At 49.9% G+C, this 10000-nt stretch overlaps 3 protein-coding genes across 4 annotated transcripts in view; 1 reads left to right on the top strand and 2 right to left on the bottom strand.

Moving 5' to 3' along the window:
• Positions 1-1819, bottom strand: part of LOC311325459 (guanine nucleotide-binding protein G(I)/G(S)/G(O) subunit gamma-12-like) — a 56930-nt gene extending 55111 nt beyond the window's left edge. For both annotated transcript variants that reach the window (XM_084458176.1, XM_084458177.1), the window contains exon 1: positions 1656-1819. The gene's annotated coding sequence lies outside the window, so the exon portion shown is untranslated. The remainder of the gene's footprint in view (positions 1-1655) is intronic.
• Positions 1820-5485: 3666 nt separating this feature from the next.
• On the bottom strand, positions 5486-9265 carry wls (Wnt ligand secretion mediator; the record flags this gene model as incomplete). Its single annotated transcript, XM_084457811.1, has 4 exons — positions 5486-5892; positions 7530-7683; positions 8822-8905; positions 9122-9265. The coding sequence occupies 4 exons, from the start codon at positions 9263-9265 to the stop codon at positions 5783-5785; spliced, it is 492 nt and encodes a 163-aa protein (XP_084313937.1). The 3' UTR covers positions 5486-5782.
• Positions 9266-9569: 304 nt separating this feature from the next.
• LOC311325258 (dual specificity protein phosphatase CDC14AB-like) overlaps positions 9570-10000 on the top strand; it is a gene marked incomplete at its 5' end in the record, with an annotated part of 13776 nt that continues 13345 nt past the window's right edge. The window contains one exon of the mRNA XM_084457926.1: positions 9570-9578. Coding sequence (XP_084314052.1) covers positions 9570-9578 — 9 coding nt within the window. The remainder of the gene's footprint in view (positions 9579-10000) is intronic.

The raw sequence follows: 10000 nt of genomic DNA, 5'->3' as shown, positions 1-10000 counted from the left end.
TCTACAGTATCTTTCTATCTATCTATCTATCTATCTGTCTGTCTGTCTGTCTGTCTGTCTGTCTGTCTGTCTGTCTGTCTGTCTATCTATAGTATCTATCTATCTATCTATCTATAGTATCTATCTATCTATCTATCTATCTATCCATCTCTATGTATCTATCCACAGTATCTATCTATCTATCTATCTATCTATCTATGTATCTATGTATCTATGTATCTATCTATCTATCTATCTATCTATCTATCTATCTACAGTATCTACAGTATCTGCCTGTCTGCCTGTGACCTAATTTATCCCTGGCATTAAAATGCATTTTAGGTGATCATATTGCAATGTGAAACCAAATGAAAGTGCAGGTAAACGCACCCCAAATGTTTTGGAGAAGGATTGTGAACTGATCAGCCTGTCAGGGACACATTGTGAACTGATCAGCCTGTCAGGGACGCATTGTGAACTGATCAGCCTGTCAGGGACGCATTGTGAACTGATCAGCCTGTCAGGGACGCATTGTGACCACAAGCGTGAAGGGAGACGTGTTCTCAGTCCACAGACAGCAGTGTTCGACCGATGTGGCGTTGGGTTGTTTGAAGAGCAACTAGAGACTGAGACCAGGTGGGAAATCTGGGAATATAATCAGGTTCAATCATATCTAGACACAATCTGGATACGAGTCAAGTTTGAATGCCAGGCGACAGGTGTTAAGGTTGGCCGTCTGTGTACTGTATCTATCCATCCACCCCTCCATCCATCCATCCCTCCCTCCCTCCCTCCCTCCCTCCCTCCATCCATCCACCCCTCCATCCATCCCTCCATGCATCCATCCCTCCATCCATCCCTCCATCCATCCCTCCATCCATCCCTCCATCCATCCACCCACCCATCCACACTGATGATAAGTCATCCATTACATCATTAGTGAGCAGACACGTCCAGTAATGGTCGTCCCTCACTATGGCAACAGATGACCATATGGTGAGTAAGGTCAGAACGCATTCTCCTAGGGCCGCGGACTGAGCAACTTCTGGGAAATCCCCAGAGAAGTCCACAAGTTGCGCTTAAAACATTGCATATTAGGACACAAATGCAAATCTCCAGAGGCACTATGAGTAGAAAATCACAAGCCAGAGACATTCTCTCATCTCTGCAGAACGGTGGGGCAGGAGGTGACCGGTCACCTGTCGCAGATAACACTGTGGTGACAAGGTGTCGCGACTCACAGTTTTTAAAACAAGCCTGAAGACTTCTCTTTTTGCCACTGCTTTCTAAGAGGAGCTATGTTTATCAGTATACTGCACTGTAACTTTTATTCCTGTATTCTATTTGTCCTGCTTTTTGTTTAAATGTCTATAATGACTTGCTTTTTGTTTTAATGCTTTTAATTTGTCCTGCCTTTTGTTTTAAATGTCTATAATGTCTTGCTTTTTGTTTTAATGCTTTTAATGTCTCATGTAAAGCACCTTGAATTGCACTGTGGCTGAAATGTGCTATATAAATAAACTTGCCTTGCCTTGCAGTGAACAGCCGATAGACATGTCACATTCATGGCAAAGTTTATGAGCGGAAACAATGTAGATAGAATAAATAGCGCATAGCCCTACTGGTGTTGCTACAGACAGTGATGTGGTCAGGCTGTCAGGTCCACTCACACTTACCTGGTCAGGGCAATGTCCAGTAGTAGTTCACCGCTGGTAGTAGGCTGCTGTGGGACTCCGTATCCGTCAACAGGCAGGGAGGGGACCTTGTCTACTCGGTCAGGGAGGGGACCTTGTCTACTCGGTCAGGGAGGGGACCTTGTCTACTCGGTCAGGGAGGGGACCTTGCCTACTCGGTCAGGGAGGGGACCTTGTCTACTCGGTCAGGGAGGGGACCTTGTCTACTCGGTCAGGGAGGGGACCTTGTCTACTCGGTCAGGGAGGGGACCTTGCCTACTCGGTCAGGGAGGGGACCTTGTCTACTCGGTCAGGGAGGGGACCTTGTCTACTCGGTCAGGGAGGGGACCTTGTCTACTCGGTCAGGGAGGGGACCTTGTCTACTCGGTCAGGGAGGGGACCTTGTCTACTCGGTCAGGGAGGGGACCTTGCCTACTCGGTCAGGGAGGGGACCTTGCCTACTCGGTCAGGGAGGGGACCTTGTCTACTCGGTCAGGGAGGGGACCTTGCCTACTCGGTCAGGGAGGGGACCTTGTCTACTCGGTCAGGGAGGGGACCTTGTCTACTCGGTCAGGGAGGGGACCTTGTCTACTCGGTCAGGGAGGGGACCTTGTCTACTCGGTCACTGTCTGGGAAATCCGGAGATCGATCAGCCGTCGAAGTTCAGTCTTGGCGCTTTTACTTTCCCGCTGTTGGTTTATCGTCAGTATCCTTTAGTTTTTCTTTTCCGTAGACTTCTCTCTTTCACTCTCTCTCTCCCCCTCTCTCTCTCTCTCTCTCTCTCTCTCTCCTCCGTCTCAGCTCCGCTTCGTGTCGAAATCAAGCGAAGTGTTTCTGGAGGAGACCATGGAGAGGCACGACGGCAGCCCTGGCGGAGGCGAAGAGAACTGGATGTTTTGCTGCCTTGTCTTTTCTAGACCAATGGTCTTTTCCCTCCGCCGACAGGAGGCGCCCTTGTCCATGCTATCATGTTCAACCAATCCTGCCTCATATCAGCATGGGCCTGCAGACCAAAGCGTTGTGTTGGACTGGGCGCTTCTGTGGCGGACAGTCTGGGGTCTGTCTCTGTGGGGACAGTCTGGGCTCTGTCTCGGACAGTCTGGGGTCCGTCTCGGTCAGTCTGGGGTCCGTCTCGGACAGTCTGGGGCCTGTCTCGGACAGTCTGGGGTCCGTCTCGGTCAGTCTGGGGTCCGTCTCGGACAGTCTGGGGTCTGGACAGTCTGGGGTCCGTCTCGGACAGTCTGGGGTCTGTGGCGGACAGTCTGGGGTCCGTCTCGGACAGTCTGGGGTCCGTCTCGGTCAGTCTGGGGTCCGTCTCGGACAGTCTGGGGTCTGTGGCGGACAGTCTGGGGTCTGTCTCGTTCAGTCTGGGGTCCGTCTCGGACAGTCTGGGGTCTGGACAGACTGGGGTCTGGACAGACTGGGGTCCGTCTCGGACAGTCTGGGGTCTGTCTCGGACAGTCTGGGGTCTGGACAGTCTGGGGTCCGTCTCGGACAGTCTGGGGTCCGTCTCGGTCAGTCTGGGGTCCATTTTTAAATAAAATAATATATATTTTTATTTTGTATATATATTTTTAAGATTTGATGTCTATGATGAGTATTTGGATACATTTTTTGTAGGTAATCTGTTTTTACAAGCAACATGAAGAGTCGCAATATTGATTGGAACACTAGAAGTAAAATGTTACATCTTGTAACAACATATGGGGCAACTGTAACAACACACATTATACCTTAATATAAATTCTAAGGACTACAATAGCAAGAATAGATATGACCTAAAACAATACCAAAACTTTGACAAGCGTGATAGTTAATCCTTAAAGTCGCACTGAAATGAAAAAAGCATTCTGTCCCATTTTGGTTCACATAATTGGTCATAGTGTTCACCTATTCAACGATGTATGCCAAACAAATACAAAATGCTACTTTTGTTGTAATCTTATATCAAAGTATATAATTTCTTACTTCCTGGAAAACGGTAGGTCACATGCAATGACGACAACAGGTACCTTAGATTTTAGGCCAATAATCTCACGACATCCACCCGTCAATCAACACTATCCTTCTATCGAATCTGTCTAAAGTTCTTAAAACCCGTCCACTTGTCAATGTTCCAATCAAATTCCTCTAAACATAATGTCCCACCCTCATAGCTTGTTTGCGTTGGAAATACGTCAAACTACGGAAGTTAGATGATCTCATACGTCTGTTTCAGTGCGACTTGAAGCATCCAGAGAGGGATCACCACAGAGCATGTGCAGTTTAATGGTTCGGTCTTTTTTTCTCATTTATGCAATTTGAGGTGTTACAATTGGCTGGGATGAGAGCTTCCTGACCAATCACCTGCTTTTTCTTTTACCGCAAGCAAAAAAGAAACAACGAGCCAAAACGTGAAAGTGGGAATGAACAGTCAAAGGAAATGAAACAATAAGGAAGAACACAACGTCCAGGCATAAAGTAAACATATTTATTTAAATTAGCATAAAAAGCACAAAATAACTACACTCCCACGTGTGTAAAACACATCTTCTGAGAAGATGGTTCTAAGTGATACAACAGCTTAATGCAAACCTTTCATATAGTTGAAAATAAGCACTTTATGAAAATATATATCTACATCGTAACATAATGAGTATTGGTGGTTCCCTAGAAGGCCCTCCTCCTGTATGGTTCATACAGGCGTTTCCCGTGATACAAATAGGCCTCCCTGCCACTAGAGGGCGGTAGACAGGTCAACCCTGTAGTATGGAACATTACTATGGAAGTGTTCAGGTGAGAGACTAACACACAGAGAAGTGAGTGTTAAAGATACTACTGTACACATACAACTAACAAAACGTTTCCCAGACAGTGATTATCAATGAGTCTAACATAATCCAACTGGCTATTGATATAAAAACTACAGGAGTGTGTGGAAAAACAGCATCGGGTTCATATGCTCCCTATAAGAGAAGCAGGTAGTTCTGTTCTCTTGAGAGAGACAGCCTGGTCCACCAGAACAACCACCCTGGTCCACCAGAACAACCACCCTGGTCCACAGAACCACCACCCTGGCCCACCAGAACCACCACCCTGGTCCACCAGAACCACCACCCTGGTCCACAGAACAACCACCCTGGTCCACCAGAACAACCCCCCTGGTCCACCAGAACAACCACCCTGGTCCACCAGAACAACCACCCTGGTCCACCAGAACAACCACCCTGGTCCACAGAACAACCACCCTGGTCCACAGAACAACCACCCTGGTCCACAGAACAACCACCCTGGTCCACCAGAACCACCACCCTGGCCCACCAGAACAACCACCCTGGTCCACAGAACAACCACCCTGGCCCACAGAACAACCACCCTGGTCCACAGAACGACCACCCTGGTCCACCAGAACCACCACCCTGGCCCACCAGAACAACCACCCTGGCCCACAGAACAACCACCCTGGTCCACAGAACAACCACCCTGGTCCACCAGAACAACCACCCTGGTCCACAGAACAACCACCCTGGTCCACCAGAACAACCACCCTGGTCCACAGAACAACCACCCTGGTCCACAGAACAACCACCCTGGTCCACCAGAACAACCACCCTGGTCCACAGAACAACCACCCTGGTCCACCAGAACAACCACCCTGGTCCACAGAACAACCACCCTGGTCCACAGAACAACCACCCTGGTCCACCAGAACAACCACCCTGGTCCACCAGAATGACCACTCCAAATGAAAAATCAGGCTGGTCTACCAAGCGAGAAAATAATGCCAGATACTCCCTCCCCCAGAAGGTCACCCCCCCCCCCCCCGAGAGAACCTTCTCCCCTTAGCGTCAGAACGGTATTTACAAACACTGATGGTTGGCGTCCGTGCTCGTCTACGCTGTGCGACCCGCACTTGACATGAAATGAGAGGACGTGTCCAGTCCAGAGGTGACCGATTTTTTTTTGTAAAGTTGAGGACATGTGAATCAGGAAGTGTGGGGACAGGACGCCCAGTGTGGGGTAGGAGGGGGAGGTTGGGAGGGTAAGAGGGTCCAGGGGTGGTGAGGGTAGCTGGCTAGCAGAGGGAGGGGCTGGAGGGTTGGTGAGGGGTGGTCGTGGGGGCGGGGCGGGGCGTGGTGGAGGTGGGGGGTCTACTCCTGGGCCCCCTTTCCCGTCATCTTGTAGATCTCGGTGGGCCCGTCCACGTGAGTGATGGTGGTGGTCAGCTGGATGTCCTCGCCACTGTTGGCTCCTCCGTCCCCTACACAACAATGACAACAACAACAATGACGACAACAGCAACATTAAAAACAACATTAACGGCAAAGAAAAATCTACCTGATGAGAAAAACAAGAGAAAAACCTCTCAGCCAAAAACCATGAGAAACCCAACCTCTCTCTAAACACCCTGGGACTGAGACTGACCAGAGGTCAGATTCACCCTGGGACTGAGACTGACCAGAGGTCAGATTCACCCTGGGACTGAGACTGACCAGAGGTCAGATTCACCCTGGGACTGAGACTGACCAGAGGTCAGATTCACCCTGGGACTGAGACTGACCAGAGGTCAGATTCACCCTGGGACTGAGACTGACCAGAGGGCAGATTCACCCTGGGACTGAGACTGACCAGAGGTCAGATTCACCCTGGGACTGAGACTGACCAGAGGGCAGATTCATAGCATTTCACTCAGAGAGGAAGGAGGAGAGAGAGAGGAGGAGAGAGGGAGAGGAGGAGAGAGAGAGAGAGGGAGAGGAGGAGGGAGGAGAGGGAGGAGAGAGGGAGAAGAAGGAGGAGGGAGAGGAAGGAGGAGAGAGAGGAGGAGAAAGGAGAGAGCGAGAGAGGGATAGGAAGGAGGAGAGAGAGAGAGCAAAAGAGGAGGAGGGAGGAGAGAGGAGGGAGGAGAGAGAGGAGGAGGGAGGAGAGAGAGAGGAGGAGGGAGGAGAGAGGGAGAGGAGGAGGGAGGAGAGAGGGAGAGGAGGAGTGAGGAGAGAGGAAGAAAGAGGAGGAGGGAGGAGAGAGAGGAGGAGGGAGGAGAGAGAGGAGGAGGGAGAGAGAGAGAGGAGGGAGGAGAGAGAGGAGGAGGGATGAGAGAGGGAGAGGAGGAGGGAGGAGGTGAGAGGGAGAGAGAGGAGGAGGGAGGAGAGAGGAGGAGGGAGGAGAGAGGGAGAGAGGAGGAGGGAGGAGAGGAGGAGGGAGGAGAGAGAGAGGAGGAGGGAGGAGAGAGGGAGAGAGAGGAGGAGAGAGGGAGAGAGAGGAGGAGGGAGGAGAGAGAGAGGAGGAGGGAGGAGAGAGAGGAGGAGGGAGGAGAGGAGGAGGGAGGAGAGAGGGGGGGAGGAGGGAGGAGAGAGAGGAGGAGGGAGGAGAGAGAGGAGGGAGGAGAGGAGGAGGGAGGAGAGAGAGGAGGAGGGAGGAGAGAGAGAGGAGGAGGGAGGAGAGAGAGGAGGGAGGAGAGGAGGAGAGAGGAGAGAGAGAGGGCTCCTCCAGAGAGCCAGGATGACGTTGTTCAGGGAACTCTTCCAGACCGTTTTTTCTTCCTTCCTGATGTCAGGAGATGGATGGTTTTCATTAGCGTCCTCCTCCTCTCCTCCCCCCTTCAGTCCATCCTCCTCCCTCCTCCCTCCCTCCCTCCTTCCTGCTCTCCACCCCCCTCCCCCCACTGGTAGGAAGCCTGGTGTCCATTAGAAACACCAAGAGAGGCCCTCCTTTCCCCTGGGAACACACACACACACACACACTCACACACACTCACACACACACACTCACACACAGTCACACACACTCCTCTTCTCATTCCCGAGCAGTGAGTGTTTGTCTGACGCCGAGTGTGTGTGAGTGTGTGTGAGTGTGTGTGTGTGTGTGTGAGTGTGTGTGAGTGTGTGTGTGTGTGTGTCTCACCACTGGACTGTTCGTCTCCGTAGCGTTTGTGTGAGGGGGCGTAGAGGAACATGATGGCGAAGACGTAGAGGTTCCACATGCCGTAGATCCCGGTGAAGAAGGCGCTGTTCACCTGCACCGTGTAGTCACCCCAGTGCCAGTGGCCCTCGTTCACCTGGAACACACAGGAACCTTCAGAGGGTTCTAGAACAGGACCAGAGAGGTCCTAGAACATTACTAAAGAGGGTTCTAGAACATTACCAGAGGGTTCTACAACATTACTAAAGAGGGTTCTAGAACAGGACTAGAGAGGGTTCTAGAACAGGACTAGAGAGGGTTCTACAACATTACTAAAGAGGGTTCTAGAACAGGTCTAGAGAGGGTTCTAGAACAGGACTAGAGAGGGTTCTACAACATGACCAGAGGGTTCTAGAACATGACCAGAGGGTTCTAGAGCAGGACCAGAGGGGGTTGTAGAACATTACTAAGGAGGGTTCTAGAACATCATTAGAGATGGTTCTACAGCATGACCAGAGAGGGTTCTAGAACATTACTAAAGAAGGTTCTACAACATGACCAGTGGGTTCTAGAACATTACTAAAGAGCTTTTCATAATGCTATGAGCTCAAACTGCTTCTGGTGACTAATCTCATTTTATACTTTTCCTTATTATTTCTCTTTCTCATGTTTTTAATTTCTATTCCAAAACTGTATTATTGTTTATCATGGTCTTTTTTATTTCCCTACCCTCTGATTTGCCATGAAAGTTCATGTTCAGATGGGAGTGGACTATATAAGCCTGCGCTTCCCTTCCCTCCCAGCACTGGATGGTAAATTATTCATTGATTCTTTTCAAACATGGTGCAAATAAAAAAAAGAAAAGAAAGGTTCTACAACATGACCAGAGGGTTCTAGAACAGGACCAGAGAGGTTCTAGAGCATTACTAAAGAGGATTCCAGAACATCATTAGAGGGGGTTCTACAACATGACCAGAGAGGGTTCTAGAACAGGACTACAGAGAGTTCTAGCACATTATGACTACTAAGTGTTCTAGCACATGACTAGAGAGGGTTCTCTGCTGCGTTCTAGTTGAGTCTGACGCCTCAGGAGTCAGAATTCGGATCTGGGAATGATGTCACAGCCGAGTTGGTCGTTCCAGTTACAACAGGTTAAAAAAAAACACTTAAGCCTGATCTTTGTTAGCAATATCAGTTCTAGCCATTGTTAGCAATACCGGTCGATGAAATAACGCACTATGCACATTTTGTACATTCACACACTGTTCTGGGTTCTAGGACATTACTAGCCCTACCTGGCTGATGATGAAGAAGATGACCGTCATGGCAGCGCAGGTGAGGGTGACAAGCATCAGGAACTTGAACCTGAAGATCAGACCCTGAGACCCAAACACCAGTTAACACGGGGAACGCCACAGGACACTCGCTCACACACACACATGCTCAAACACACACACACACACACACACACACACACACACACACACACACACACACACACACACACAACCACACACAACCACACACAACCACACACAACCACACACACACACACACACACACACACACACACAGAGGCTTTCACCCAGACGCACCTCATAGTGCAGGCGTCTGGCCCGGGACATGGCGGGCAGAGACGACCTCTTCCCGCTGATGTTCTGGAACACCTGGAACACCATGAAGCACAGGAACAGGAAGTAGAGGCAGGCGCAGATCCCCGCCACGATGATGAACGCCATCTGACGCAACTCCCGTCAAGGACTCATCTGGCTGAGGTGGAGTTACACAAATACTGAACTACCCCTTTAAACTGTGCGTCTACAACCGTCTGATCTTGCCATACTTCACGTATGCAGAGATAAAACAGAATTTTGGACGTAGACTTCTCCATAGTGTTGTTGATTGATGGGGAATATTTTCAGCTCAGATTCCATGCTGTCTCTCATTCTGGAGTTAGCATCATGCTAATGCTAGCTCAATGCGGTAGCATTCAAAGAAAACTCACTTAAAACACTCCACAGTGAACCCAAATCAAATCATGATATGAGCACAGTCTGTCGGCAGCCCATTTGAGTTTTTATTCCATCATTTTTGAAGTCTAACTATTGTTGAACCCATTTGTTTGTTCGGACCTAGCCTGTGCGGAGTGATACGTAACCAGTCAGCTAGTCAGCTCCATATCTCCACAACAGCAAGGAACACAAGGATGGAGCAGCAGACTACAGCTGCATCTCAGATAATTAGAATATTGTAGAAAGTTCATTATTTTCTGTAATTTAATTCAAAAAGTGAAACTTTCATATATTATAGATTCATTACACAACTGCCCCTCCCTCAGACTGCCCTCCCTCAACCTGCCCCTCCCTCAACCTGCCCCTCCCTCACCCTGCCCCCTCTCTCACCCTGCCCCTCCCTCAACCTGCCCCTCCCTCAACCTGCCCCTCCCTCACCCTGCCCCTCCCTCACCTTGCCCC

The sequence above is a fragment of the Borostomias antarcticus genome (genome assembly GCF_949987555.1).
Source record: "Borostomias antarcticus genome assembly, chromosome: 24".
Classification (NCBI taxonomy): domain Eukaryota; kingdom Metazoa; phylum Chordata; class Actinopteri; order Stomiiformes; family Stomiidae; genus Borostomias; species Borostomias antarcticus.
The sequence above is the reverse complement of the archived record's forward strand: the minus strand, read 5'-3'. Positions and strand labels throughout refer to the sequence as shown.